Source organism: Asterias rubens, chromosome 19, assembly GCF_902459465.1.
Source record: "Asterias rubens chromosome 19, eAstRub1.3, whole genome shotgun sequence".
Lineage (NCBI taxonomy): Eukaryota > Metazoa > Echinodermata > Asteroidea > Forcipulatida > Asteriidae > Asterias > Asterias rubens.
In genome coordinates, this window is record NC_047080.1 from 9,283,759 (window position 1) to 9,299,053 (window position 15,295).

A 15,295-nucleotide genomic window follows, 5' to 3' on the forward strand; every position below is an offset into this window, starting at 1 on the left:
GTTTGCAGTGTGCAAAATTATTGGTTGGGTTGGACTTTCGATTAATATTATTTTATGAGATTGTAGATGGTGGACCATTATTTTGGCCATTTGGCACAGGTGCAAATATGTTTTAGTTTCATGTATTTTCTTTCTAACAGGCAGAATACTTTCACTTTCAAGAACGAAACAGTGTCCCTGCTGCAAGTTTAATTTCATGATACAAAAAGTTGATAGAAACTCAGGAGCAACTCAATAATATTATTGTTCTGTGTGCAAATTGTGCCTGGGTCCAGCTAGTCTTGGCCCAAGACGTAAGTGCTCGACATTGGGCGAAGATTAGGGTCAAGCAGGCTCTCTTTTGTCAACATACATGTACATGTATGTGACGTTACATTGTCTATAAATAAAATAAACGGATTAAATGTTGCCTCGATCCAAGCTCTTTATCAAAAAAAAAAAAAATACAGCAGTACAATGAGTACGTGCCTTTTGTCGCGTAAAATCGACCTCGTTCCCTTAATAAACTACCCAATGAAATTCTATGACTGTAACGTGGGGTCGAGAGCTACGCAGCTCTATTAACAACACCCAAACAAGGTTGTTGCATGAATATTCATATCGAACGTACGTCGTGCGCAGAGCGTGCATCGTATTATGTCATTATTGAGCAAGGGCTTGGTTTGGTAGCGAAGTGGAATTACTCTGTTTTGCCGTTTGTTTACAGTTTCACGTCTACAAAAAAACCTCCAAAATGGTGTTTTTCGAAGTATGCGGCCCCAATGAGGCTATGGTTGTTTCGGGTAAGAGTATACATAACATATGTTGAGTTTTAAACTGAAAATTTTGTGCGTAAGTAGCAGTTTGGATTGAAAATTTACTGTGGAAAATTCCAGTACAGCGTTCTTGTGTGACTCATCATCACAAAAGTGCCTTAACCAGTTACGATATGGACACACACAATACAATAGCAAGAATTAGGCAGCATACACACTCAATTGTAAAAAGCATACCATTGAATCCCCAGCCAGGCTTTTTGAGTTGTGTCAAAAAGAACATTGTAAAGGCCTTTTGGAATATATTTGCTAAAATGTATTTTGGGGGAGTTTCACTTTCACTTTAGAGTTTTTCAGTCAGATTTATTTATTTGTTTACTGTTTTTTGCTAGCTAGGTTAGGTAGGCCTATTTATTATTATTATTAAGTAATTAATTTGAATTTAATTTTGATAATGGGGATTAATGGATCTTTCCGTATGGCGCCACCACTTTTTCACTCATTTTTACAAAAAGGGATATCTCATTGAGGTAAATTAGATGCTTTAATATTTCATATCAAATGAAAAAGTGGTGGCGCCATACGGAAACTTTTCCGAGGAATCAAAAATTATATTTTGGTTTGGGAATGAAAACAAAATTGACCAAGCCAAGGTAAAAACCAAAACACACCACAGCCACAGGTTTCGTCTATCGCCAGAACTACATGTAGGAAGGTAGTTGTGATGATAAGATGTGGTGAGATATTGTTGTGCAATTACACAAGACTGTAGAACTTAGCCAGTAATCTTGACTGGCCCGATGCTACAAACACTGGCCTTGGCAAGGATGAGATTGTTCAGACTTTTGGCTGAATTCAGACTTTTTATGTCGGCCTGGTGAAGAAAATCAGACAATATTTTTTTTCTCAAAGAAAGAAATCCTGTTCATTGGTCTACTTCTCTAGTGCTTTGGATACTGTTTCCAAAAGCTCCTTGGAATCTATAACCCCAGGAATTACTAAACGGTAGATATGGCATCATTTCAATAAATTGGGTATCCAAGTTTCAGTTCCAAGACTCTCACCCCTGCCTTGGGCCTTAGCTGGGCCCAATAACATTTGCTTAGCATGAACTTTTTGCCTTGATAAAAACAGGATTACCAACCAAATTTCCCTGTGATTTTTAGGATATAAGCAAACAACAGCTGAATACCACCAGCAACAAGCAATATGCAACAAACATGACAAATGGAAACTTGGTTGGTACCTGGTTGGTAATCCTGTTTGTATCAAGGAAGAAATTGCATGCTAAGCAAATTGTTGTTCTTAGCAGCTTTGTGAAATTGAGCCCTGGTGCAGTGTTAACTTCTGGAATTTCCCAACATAACATGAATCCATGGCAGGCCCGATTTCACGGAGGCAATGCTATCTGGTCATTGCCTTGATGCCCTTCTTAGGGTTGCATTTACCAAGGAGAAAATGCCTTGGTGCCCCTTGCCCATTCAAAAAACGAATCATACAGGCCTGCCATGTAATCAGAAGTGAAATTAAATTCAAAGATTCTGAGAGAAATCGTACATTAATTAAAACAATTTTCTTGTGTTTTTGTGGTTTTTTGAACAGGATGCTGTCATACCAAACCCCTGCTCGTCTCCGGTGGCCGTACATTTGTCTGGCCAATCATCCAGCAGATTCAAACCCTTTCCCTTAACACCATGACGTTACAGATCAACACAGATAATGTCTACACCCGCCTTGGTGTTCCGATATCCGTCACTGGGATTGCACAGGTAAGTTTGAGAGAGAGTCAAGTAAAAAACAGGCCTTGGTAAAGGGCATCCTATGAGGAAATTGTACATTTCTACTGGAGAATTTCAAGGGCACCTAAGGCAATGACCAGGGGGCACAGAGTAAGCTTGGGCGATATCGATTTATTTTATTCACGATATATCGCCGACAATATATCGCGATATTCGATATAACTGCGATTAATTAAATTTGACATTATCAGTCTTCAAACTCCAAGTGAAAGTTGTAGAAGAGACAGTCATAGCATAAGAGAGGTGTTCTAATGACCTATTCTTCTGGTTTTACTCCAAACCTATGGGGTGCAAGATGTCTCAGCTAGCAAATACATCGCGATATTTAATCGATATTGCGATATGTCGCGATTATCGCGATATATCGCGATGTATCGATATTTCGATTAAAACCAAATCCATCCGATATCGAAACCTTTCCAAATTAATATTGCGATATTCGATAATATCGTGACATCGCCCAAGCTTAGCACAGAGGCAATTGCCTTGGTTGCCTCTGTGAAGTATTCGGCCTGCAATATGTAACACAAAATGAGTGCCCATAGGCATTTCCTGAAGTTGCGTGAAGTTTTAAAGGAAAGTTGTAAGCTTGGTAGTAAACTCTTCAAATCTCTTCAAATTAATGGAAATAAAACCTATTGGGTAGAAGCCTATAACAGCAGCTTTCGATACTATAGCATTTTGAGAAACTTTTATTTTTATGGAAGTAATGTTGTTTTAAATGTAAAAAATATATCATTTTTCATGCATCAAAATTAGAATTTGAGATCAGATTGTGTATTCCTTTTATTTTTAGGGATTATTATTCTTGCATGAACATTATTCTCTCTGGATTTTCGCGACCACTTTACGAAATGAATAAACATCTACATTTAAAGAAGATTAAAACAGTTCCAAAAACCTAAAGCAATTGTTTAATGCAAAATTCTGTCCCAATATGTAGAGACGGTTCAGCGATTGTTTTGTTTGCCAGAGTACATTATTTCCAAATCTCTTTGACACTCGTCTTAAAACTGAACTCCACTTTTCTTCCAGGTCAAGATCCAAGGTCAGAACAAAGACATGCTCCTGGAGGCCTGCCAACAGTTTCTCGGCAAAACGGAACATGAGGTTGAAATGGTTGCCATGGAGACACTTGAGGGTCACCAGAGAGCCATCATGGGAACAATGACTGTTGAGGTACTGTCACATGACTTATATTTGAATTCATTTCATAAATAAATTGAAAGCATCAACTAGACCTTATGCACATGATGTCATATAAGTGTGGCGCCCTCGCCTAGAGGTAAAAAAGCAGCCAGTCATTTGCCAAAACTTTGCGCCGCGCGCACATTACAGGTCATTGGTTCAAGTCCCGCTCCAGTCAATTTTTGCTTTGTTCAAACTTAGCTTATTTAAAATTTACCTAGTCGTTTCCCTTGTGGTTTATAGCTTGGTATAAAAACCATTGAGATATGTACAGTGAAAATTCAGCTTTTTGTTTCAATGACAACCCAACACATATGAACAGGTTTATAATAAGTGTTTGTAAGTGTTTGATAAATACATGAAAAGAGAGGCAGAAAGCACACACAATAGGCAAGGGGGTAAACAATGTATAGGGAGACAAATGGGTGGGGGGGGAGGGGGTTGGGTTGACTAAGGGGCTGGTTTGACCACAAGAAAATGGAAACGATTAAGATGGGAAGAGAGAGAATGAGTTAATCAAATAATAAAATTGTCGACCAGCTTTGTTTACTTTGATTACCAAAGCACATTGCAATCTGACAGTCGCCATGTTTTAATGTTCTTTCAACTCATTGCTTTTATATTTACAGGAGATTTACAAGGACCGCAAGAAGTTTGCCAAGAACGTTTTTGAGGTTGCCTCCTCTGATCTGGTCAATATGGGCATCAGCGTGGTCAGTTACACCCTCAAGGATGTCAGAGATGAACATGTATGTATCTTAAGGTGTCCATCTTAATAATAATGGCTTTTTATATAGCGCTCATTTCTGTCACTTAGCGACGCTCACCGTGCTTCATAATTCAGTATTTCCTGCAAGATGTGGGACTACGTTTTGAGTTATAAGACCATCCGTCGATTTCACAAAACTCTTCCTAACTTAAGACTAATCTCAGGACTTAGGACGAGTCCCAACCCTGCACTGTAGCATGCAGACCTTAAGATTAATCCAAGTTAGGAAGGGTTACTCGTCCTAACTCGAGATAAGACGAGTCCTAACTCTTTGTGAAATCGACGGCATACTCCTTTCAAGGTGCTGTTGCGCAATATCAAACCAGGAACACCGGGTTGAACCCCTTCTCATTTAGGTGCGTTACACAACATACAGGACCAACGGCTTTACGTCCCATGCAAAGGACGAAGCCTCATGGTTATTGTCTCTTGCTTAAGGACACAGGTTCATGACTGGGACTCTAACCCACACTCTGCTGATCAGAAACACTACAGCTCTAGTCCGGTGCCCTTATATGATAGGCCACAACACGCCACAAATCTTCTGCTTCCAATCAAGTTATCCAATCTTTAAATTACCCAATTTCATCAAGCTGTTTAGCTGAAGATTCTTGCTTAGCAAATGAGCAACAAATGGTTACCACTTTTGTTAAGTAATAGTGGTTGTGCTCTGCAAGTTTAGTGTCTTGGTACAGAATGTCTGCTTCCACTAAAGTGCCCAAAAGTCTCCTAGTGCATCTAATTAGAGAATTCTTCTTACTCCTTCATGCTTTAACACTACGTTTCTTTTCTTTTCTTCTTCTTATTTATACAGGGTTACTTGAAAGCCTTGGGTATGGCTCGTACTGCTGAGGTCAAGCGAGATGCAAGGATCGGTGAAGCTGAGGCCAAGAGGGACTCTGGCATTAGAGTAAGTCACCGCTTATTAGTAATAACTAGCAATCTCTGTGGTCTACAGTTGGTAAGACACTGCACTAGAATTTCAAAGGTCGTGGGTTCAAATCCAACCTGAGTAATATGCCTGTGATTTTTTCACAGAGCTCAGGTAAATACTTAGTATATACAATGCCAAGACATCGGTGCATATGGGTAAACCAAAATTAACCACCAAAAACACGTCAAATTGGACTTTGATAAACGATTATAAAATAAAAACTACAACACCCATATATACCGCCCTCATTCGGTTGTTTAGAGCGATTGTTACACTTTTGTTTGATGTGATGTTCAACAGGGGGGCGCAATTGTAAAAAATTGAGAAAAACATGGTTATTTATTTGATTTTTTCATTTAATCTGTGCACCAAAGGGTTAATAATAATAATAATTCACAATGAAAATTATTATTATCATGACCATTCCACACGTACATTTCTAGATTTATTTATTTGTACAATTGTTTCCATTTACAGGAAGCGCGTGCTGAAGAGGAGAGGATGGCTTCGCGATTCGCTAACGATACCGAAATCGCCAAAGCCAAGAGGGATTTTGAGCTGAAGAAAGCTGCATATGATATGGAAGTACAGACCAAGAAGGCTGACTCTGAGCTGGCCTATGAGCTCCAGGTAAGTGGAAACTTTTCAATTTTCAAAGGCACTGGACACTATTGGTAGTTACTCGAAATAATAGTAGCATAAAAACCTACTTGGTAACGAGCAATGCAGAGCTGTAGTATAAAACATTGTGAGAAACGGCTCTCTCTAAAGTAGCATAGTTTTTGAGAAATGTAATTTCTCACTCAAATAATTAAAGACTTCAGCTGAAGCCTTTTTCTATGCATCTGAAAGCACAACAAGGGTGTTTTTTCTTTCATTCTCTTGCAACTTCGATGACCAATTGAGCTCAAATTTTCACAGGTTTGTTATTTTATGCATATGTTGAGATACACCCAGTGAGAATACTGGTCTTTGACAATTACCAAACGTGTCCAGTGCCTTTAAAGCCAATGACATTTAATGCCCTAGAAATATCTAAACAGGGAACTATGATTCCTTTACTCATTGATGTAGGCTACCAGGAGCAGGTGACACCTACTCATGAGGCTGAAACAGGGTTATCCCTGCACAGTCCGTAAGAATTTAGGCATGGGTGTCGTCTACTAGGAGCCTGTCTAATAAAAAACTTATGCGACAAATGGAATCATTACTTTTAAACTAGCGTTTACGATGCTGAACACTTGTACATTACAAAATTATATTGGGTCACCATATTTTGTGAAGGGCCAGTAATTTTTGTGTTCAACTTTTCCTGCTGGCTAGTAACAATTAAATTAAGTTTCGACCCCTGTATTGATTTGATTTGATATTGATTTGATGTTTGTGGAAGTGTCGTGGCCGAGCGGTTAAGAGCACCAGATTCAAACTCTGGTGTTTCTGATCAGCAGAGTGTGGGTTCGAATCACCGGCCGTGTCACTTGCGTCCTTAAGTGTTGTGTAATGCATGTAAAAGAACCCAGTGCACTTATCGAAAATAGGAGGGGTTCACCCTGGTGTTCGTGGCTGTGGCTGCTGTATGCGTCAAAGCACCTTATAAGGTGCTACATAATTGGGTCTCAGAATTCATCACTGCAATAACCTATCTTTCTGAAAGTTTGTATATACTCAGCGCCTTGAGTACGTTGTTCATGGTAGATTCTTGCGCTACATAAGACTTTGATATTATTATTATTATTATTTTATCAGGCTGCCAAGACCAAGCAGCGCATCAAGGAAGAGCAGATGCAAATCAAGGTGGTGGAACGGTCTCAACAAATCCAGGTTCAGGAGCAAGAAATCTCCCGTCGGGAGAAGGAACTAAAGGCTCAGGTCAAACAGCCTGCGGAAGCTGAGAAATTCAGACTGGAGACCATTGCCGATGCTAACATGTGAGTTTGCAGTTTAATAAATAATAATAATAATAAATAATAATAAACAATTCTTATATAGTGCATATCACCGTGATAGATGCAGCGCATCGACAAGGGAAATCAACAATTGTACAAAGGAAACAAATATGTTTTCATCAAGGTTTTGAATTGTTCTGATGTCTCAGCCTGTTCCATAACTGAACTGCTGCATATTGGAAAGAGCGGGAATCGTATGGCTTTGTTTTGATAAGTGGGGGAGTCGGAAGGGAATTTTTGAAGATTGCAGATTTCTAGTTGTTTTGTACTCCTGAACTAAGCTTTGAAAATAAACAGTTCTTATTTGAAGATAAACAGTTCTTATTTAGCAGTTTATTATATCTAATGTGTGTCTTGACAGGGCTCAAATTTGAGAAAAAAATCCACACGACCGCAGGGCTTGTTGCTCAGAATTTTTACTGGAACAAAGATATAAGAAAGAAAAGAAAAAATCACAAAAAAGTTAACACGATAGAACAAAAGGCTTTTTTATGCTTAGGAGGCCTTTTTGGGTGTAAAACCAATCAAGAAATTTCCACAAACCTACTTCACACAATTCTCGCTGCCACAAAAAAAAATTATTCAGATTTGAAAGGTCGAATTTCAAGGTCTGTAGATGTCATGATCAAAAATTTGATCAGTGTGCTGTGAATCAACCATTCACTTCAGTTGAGGAACAGAGACCTATTTTGACTTTTGTTTTGCTGGAAAGGTCTGAATTATAAAAATTTAAATGTTTTTTTTTCTACAACAGGAAGCGTGTTGTGATGGAGGCTGAAGCCTCAGCAGAGGCAATCCAGGTAAGGTTTCTGGCAATATCAGCCATCTTTGTTTGGTATCCTTTAACAATTAATAATAGCAGTGGTGATATGCAGTCATGCCAAAACGCACCATTTTTTTGTGTTTTTTTTTACAGTAATTTTAAACGAAATTTAAAGAAATTTGTGTCAAATTTTAGGTGTAGTAACTTTTTTTTAGTTGTCAAAGATGACTATGTCATGACTAGGTCATTTGGGAGTTTTCTCTTCTTTGTTAATTAAAAAGGTGGTTGGATTGGCGCCGTTGTGGTATCTTTCCTCACCTTCTACCTCTAGGATTCAGGTCAGAATCACGCCGGGAGCACTACATGGATTGGTTTTCCAGTCTTTACCTTACTGTGTGGGTTTTTTTTTTCTGGAATAACTCTCTGGGATTTTACTTTCACATCTTAAACTTCCTTCCTTGTCTCCTCTTTATTTGGGTTCTTGGCTAGTACAGTGATTAAGTTCACTTTTCTGAGAGTCCTCAGCTTCACAACTAGACTAAATAAAATGAAACTAAATAAAAAGGTGAAAATGTTATTTGCATTGTCTCTTTGTTGTTTGTAGTTGAGAGGTGAGGCGGAAGCGTTTGCCATTGAGGAGAAAGCCAAGGCAGAGGCAGAGCAGATGGCCAAGAAAGCTGATGCCTGGAAGGATTATCAAGATGCTGCTATGGTAGACATGGTCCTGGAGACACTCCCGAAGGTAAAACAAACAACCTTACTAAAGTAATAGGTGCCTGTTTTTTTTTTTTTTTGTAGTATAAAACATTGTGAGAAACGGCTCCCTCTGAAGTAGTGTATTTTTTGAGAAACAGGTAATTTGTCGCTCAAACATTAAAAGACTTCAGGCCTGAAGCCTTTTATTATGCATCTGAAAGCACACAAATTTGTGCAACAAGGGTAATAATGATAATGTACAACATTTATGTAACGCTTCATACATAGTGTTTTTTTCTTTCATTATTCACTTGCAACTTTGATGACCAATTTAGTCCAAATTTTCACAGATGTGTTATTTGTGTATATGTTGGGATATACCAAGTGAGAATACTGGTCTAAGACAGTTATCAAAGGAACTATGCGATGCCTCTAACTGAATTAGCCAGTCAACCCATATCAACTGCCACCAGGAGCACGTTGCCACCTACTCCTGTGGCTGAAACAGAGTTACCCCCTCCACATTCCGTAGGGATGAAGGCATGGGTATATCATCCACTAGGAGCCTGGCTGGTAGAGCAGAATACTCTACCTTCCCAACTTTTAACTAAGCAATTAAGTAAAAAAGTGTCATTACATACCGGGTATCGAACCCTCACTCTGCTGCTGACCACACCAGAGCTGGGGTCAGATGAGCTAGATCGCTCGGCCATGGTTGTCGTAGAGGCAAACTTGGGGTGACAAAAAAGAGGCTAAGAATCGTTTTGTGGTGTTAAAATGTCCACGTTTCTTCCACCCCCCCCCCCCCCCCCATGTAGTGCCATCACTGACGAGATCATGTTATGCTGTAATTCACAATCCCTTTTGAGGAAGAGTATAAATGGTATTGTATTGATTATTGATTGGTTATATAGATCGCTGCGGAGATTGCTGCCCCATTGGCTCAAGCCAACAAGATCACCATGGTGTCCAGCGGTAAGGGAGGCGTGGGAGCCGATAAGCTGACCGGTGAGGTGATGGACATCATGAACCGAGTGCCTGAGCTCGTGGAGAAGATGACTGGTGTCAACATTTCCCAGGTAAGATTTTGAATAAATAATAGTGGCTTCTTATAGAGTGTGTGTATCCGTCACTCAGTGATGCTCAAGGCGCTTTAGCATACAGTGTTTTCCTGCAAGGTATGTGGGACTACGTTTGAATTATGAGACCTACTACTTTTACGTAGCACCATATAATGGTTTACAAGGTGCTGTGATGTAATATGCAGCCAAACAAACCAGAAACACAGGGGTGAACCCCTTCTCTTTTTGATGAGTGCACTGGGTTATTTTACGTGCGTGACACAACACACGGGACCAACGGCTTTACGTACAATCCGAAGGACAGAGCATCATGGATAAGTGTCTTGCTTAAGGACACAGGTGTCACTACTCTCGAACCAACAATGATAGCTTGAATCCAGTGCGTTTATCCGCTCGGCCACTACACGCCATTTTGTTATTTAACCTACTGCTGTGTGCCCAGTTTTTAAGTATTGTAAAGCTGCCTTCTGATGCTTAATTTGTTTTCGTTGAAATAGCTCTTTCAATGGAAGGTATACATTTGGCAATCACTCTTAAAGTTAATAGCAATGAAAAATTTTGGTTAGACGCCTACAGAAGCTTTCAATAGAATGAAGCATTTGAATGATAATAATAATAACAAATTCTTATATAGCGCATTTCACAATAACCGTATCAATGCGCTTTACATTAGTCCCCTGGTCATTGGGCCAATAAACATCCCTTTAATCTTTCTCAGCTCCCTGGGGAATATACAGCCCAAGCTGCCGTGGCGCTCAGATGGCTTTTTCATACACAATATCAACCTCCACCCTCGCAGGTACCCATTTATACCCCTGGGTGAAGAGAAGCAATTATAGTTAAGGATCTTGCCAAAGGACACAAGTGTCACGACCGGGATTCAAACCCACGCTCCGGTGAATTAGTACCAGAACTTGAATTCGATGTTCTTAACCACTCGGCCATGACACTCTACATTTTCAAAGTAATTTGGTTATGTACAAGAAATCAGTTTTTATGAACAAAAATTTGAATCTGAGAAGTGTTACTCTCAGTACCCTTTCTCAGATAGAGTAAATCTATTTGGGATTATTTTCTTCCTGCGTGGACATATTCACTGCGGATTTTCGGCAGTATCCCAATAGTTCATATTTTGGATATTTGAAATTTAAAGGAACATTACAGAATTGGTTTTGCTGGCAAAAAAAGTTGCTGGCAGTGTAGGCACTTTATGTAATCCACCATATACATTTAAACTAACAAACCTTCGAGATCGATCGACCATCTGGGTCACGAGAGAATAGTGAAAAACCGATAACAAATTTTTCATTGTATCAATGGCAAAACAAAAATGAATAAAACACTCACTGAGCGATAAACTCCAAACGCAAAAATAGGATTATTTATTTCTCATCGAGTATGAAATTTCAGACAAAAATATTTCAAGGGATGCTTTCTACTATCATCATTAGACCGTGTAAGTTTTATGTAAATCTGTGATCTTCACGATTTTTGTTTCTTACCAATTCTGTAGCGCTCCTTTAAATTTGATTTTTTTTTTCTTCTTCTCCCTACAGGCAATTGGTGCCACAAGAGTTTAAACTGTCTCCAGTTATGATGTAAACACACCTGCGGGTAAATGGAAGATTCCATTATCGTCATAATATATGCTCCCCTATAATGGAAAGTGGACCAGTCCTTCCATGTAAGTAAGTCAAACGTGTATCATAGCTTGGAGTTGATTATTATTAATATCGTTGTTGTCTTGTAAATTCTATTTTTTGTTTGAGATATTTTTGTGTGGGTAAAACCACCGAAAAATCCTTTGATGCAAACGCAAACAAAACAGTATTTCTTGTGTCAAATTTAACAAATACTAAGATTCCAAGTTCTTTTGTTCCTATCGTTATGACAGTCTTTATCTTCAAAAAACATTCATACCAAATTGTGATTGGTCAACTCATGTGACTGGTCGATCCATGGCAACAACAGTCTGATATTATACCATATTGCTCGGTCCATGTCGTACTCTGCGTATTGTGCTGTTCAAACTCCTTAAGTTGTGCTATTTTAAGCTGCGCATGAAGTTTGCTTGAAGATACATTCTTTCTCACATGTGCCTTCGGCCTTGTTGCATATGGGGACGCAGAAACAGTATATTTTTCTGTATTCCACTCAAGTTTGTGTGATAACAAATAGAACAAATAGATAAATGCTCACAGATAAAACCTCCATAGAACTGTGCATTGTTTGACACTGTAAAGCCGAGTTGTACTGGCATCGTGTTTATCGTGGCCATAACGGCTTTTAGCCTCTGTCAAAACAAATAGATTTGGCTGTGGATAAGCGTCTGCAAATTGCTATTTTTTCAAGATAATGGCTTCAACCAACAGTTAAAGCCATATAGCTGGAAAAACTTGTGAGTTTGTTCTCCATTTTTCATCCATATATTGGAATCGGTAAAATTTAAATCTGTACTAAAGTTATAGCCATAGCTGAATTACAACTATGTGACACAATTTGTACTTCTTCATTCAATCAAACAAACATCAAAATCATATGCCAGAAGAATTCTTAACCAGAAAAACAAGCAATAGCTGGGAGGGGTGCCACTTCAATAAGGGAACTTAATTTTAGGAGTCAAAAGCGAAAACTTTGGAAAGCATTGTGAGTTAGGAGACCATGGCTGATTAACTATGAAGCCAGTTGCAAACGCTGCCTGTGTACGTTGTTTGATAGTTGTGGCAACAGTTGTCATGGCAATGATTAATGTCCGTAGCCAGGAGCAACAGCTGTCACCCAGCTTTTTAAACTGATCAGCTCTCAAGCCTCAAACCTTTTTTTTTTAATTCTGTAAGGACAATCGCAGGATGATTTAAAATATTAAAATCAAACCGCCTTAAACAGATTCTGTGCTCAAAATTCTTTCAGTTAATACTAAAAACTGATAGCATTAACTATATATACAGTGACAATGTATGTAACTTTAGCTGTAAGAATAGTAATTTGGGGTGAAGGATTGTGCTGTTTAAAAACCATCTAAATAGACAGTAAAAACCATCTAGTTAACAATAATGGGCCATAACAATAATGGGCCATTCAAATAATTGATTCCATTTCTTGTATATTCATTTAATACTTGTGGGTTTCAAACAAGGTTTGGTTTATTCAGAAATTAATAGCAATACAATACAATGGGTTTTTATATAGCGCCATTTCATTTAGACCACAGCGCTTTAGACGAACAGTAGCAATGCAGATAATACAACAAATGAACAATAAAGCAATAAACAGACACTAAGGAAAAAGATGTTTTTTAAGAGCTTTCTTGAAAATAGCCAGTGAAATTGAGGTGCGTACTGTGATGGGAAGATGGTTCCACAGTCCTGGAGCGGCTAAGGAAAATGATTTATATGCAGCGGATTGAAGAGATTTGCTGCTTAGTTTATTTTCAGCAAGACGGGTTATGTCTGATGCTGAGCGAAGCCCAGCCCTAATTTGAATGTGAAAAGAAAAACAAGATGAAAGCCAAAACTTCAATTTTTTGACTCGGATTTTGAAGTTGAAACTGAAGTGGTTCACACTGTTAGTTTTAACAATAAATGATGAGCACATTTAGTACTAAATAACAACAGGCAGAATTTGAAAGAACTTTAACAATCGAGTTTAACAATTCCCAGCATTTCTTTACGATAAAATTTCAATGTTTTTAATTTCAGATTCTTATCACCATAAATGCGTGTCCTACATACAAATTATATTATACTCTTTCATATAATTATTCCGGCTTTTTTTTTTTAGAGTAGTGTTTATATACAAACATATTACCTTTGTAAATAGCTTTCAGTATTTCAGTATTTTTACGTCTGTATTCGATATATTATTAAGTCATTATGATATTATAGTCAATACTACATTAAACTGTTTAAATCTTTAAAAAATACTACATTAAACTGTTTAAATCTTTAAATAGTGATGTTATACGTTGCTGCATTTTTTTTTTTTTTTTTTTTTTTATTATTTTTTTTTTTTGGTGGGGTAACATTTGATTTCAATTTCCTTTCTGGTTCTGTGAGTTTTCTTTGGGTTTCAACATTTTCCAGGTAGTGCTGTTTTCACTACTACTCTCTCTGAGTTTGTTAGAACTTACTTGCATATTTGAATTCAATTGTGCATAGTGAAAGTAAATTATGCTTAAAAAATGAGGTATGCTTTTGGAAAATATTGAAAATCAAGTATGCTTCTGTAAATTAAGTATGCATCTTGAAAATCAAGTATACTTAATGAAAATCAAGTATGCTTAATGAAAATCAAGTAAGCACATTGAAAATCAAGTATGCTTAATGAAAATCAAGTAGGGGGCCTATGCATATTTAACATTTTGAAAATCAAGTGTGCATATTATTGACAAAAAGTATGCATTCAATTTTTTTTTAATCAACAATTTTCAAAGATTTATTATTCATTTATAATCTCTCTGGAGTGCTAACTGGTTTATTAAGATAGTGTTGTGTTGTAAATAACAGACAACCATTGTCTTATGAATATTTATAAGTTTATTAATTTGCTGATTGATTGATTTAATACAGATCATTTGAGCTCTTGCCCTACAGTGTCTTGACCAATCATTGAACAGCTAAAAAACTGACCCCAAAAAGTTGAGCTTAACCGTTTGAAATCCTATCCTGCAATCCTCACACGATGAAGGGGGACTCAGGTCTTTCTTGTGTGTACTAACACTGGGCAGGTATCTTTTGTGGGCGGGGCGTAATGATCAAATTTTATTCAAATTTGTACAAGTTGTAATTTACATGAAATCATTAGAGTGCCTGTAATTTGCATCATAGGTTCATAAAGTAGTGCCCTCATTTGGGAAACAAAAGAAAAGCATTACCAAGTTTGTTTCACGATACAATACAGGGTTTATTCTATTATGATATGAAACATATTCTCACTCATATTCATGATGTATATATTTAATTTTGTTTAATACTCCAAATTTATTTTGAGGACTTTGTTCACTTTCTTCTTTGCAACAATTTAACTACTCCCTGTTAATGTTTATGATGAATAACTTTACTTTTAATTCGTAAACTAGATTATTTCCATTGCAATTTTAGAAATAGGTTTTCAGTATTTTGTATTTTAATCTGTGAATTAATAGTAATCAAATGTGAATCCAAATCATACAGTATGAAATAGTGAATAAATTGTTCGGAATGTATTAGAATAACAGATTTGTCACACACATTTTTTGTCTGTGTGCTTAATTAATTTTGTCCAACTGTAATTTCTTATCTTAAACACAATTAGGCAGGGGTAAAGACGTTAGTTGAAGAAAAACAAATTGAAAATGGCCAGCAAGGATTAAGTTTGGATAAGTT

General features: G+C 37.5%; 1 protein-coding gene across 1 annotated transcript; it reads left to right on the plus strand.

Annotated features, from left to right (window-relative positions):
- Positions 1 to 659: 659 nt before the first annotated feature.
- On the plus strand, positions 660 to 15,159 carry LOC117303064 (flotillin-1-like). The gene is made up of 11 exons (XM_033787120.1): positions 660 to 782; positions 2,358 to 2,524; positions 3,590 to 3,733; positions 4,372 to 4,491; positions 5,326 to 5,421; positions 5,923 to 6,075; positions 7,192 to 7,373; positions 8,146 to 8,191; positions 8,759 to 8,896; positions 9,765 to 9,929; positions 11,489 to 15,159. The coding sequence occupies exons 1-11, from the start codon at positions 734 to 736 to the stop codon at positions 11,510 to 11,512; spliced, it is 1,284 nt and encodes a 427-aa protein (XP_033643011.1). The 5' UTR covers positions 660 to 733; the 3' UTR covers positions 11,513 to 15,159.
- The last annotated feature ends 136 nt before the right edge of the window (positions 15,160 to 15,295 follow it).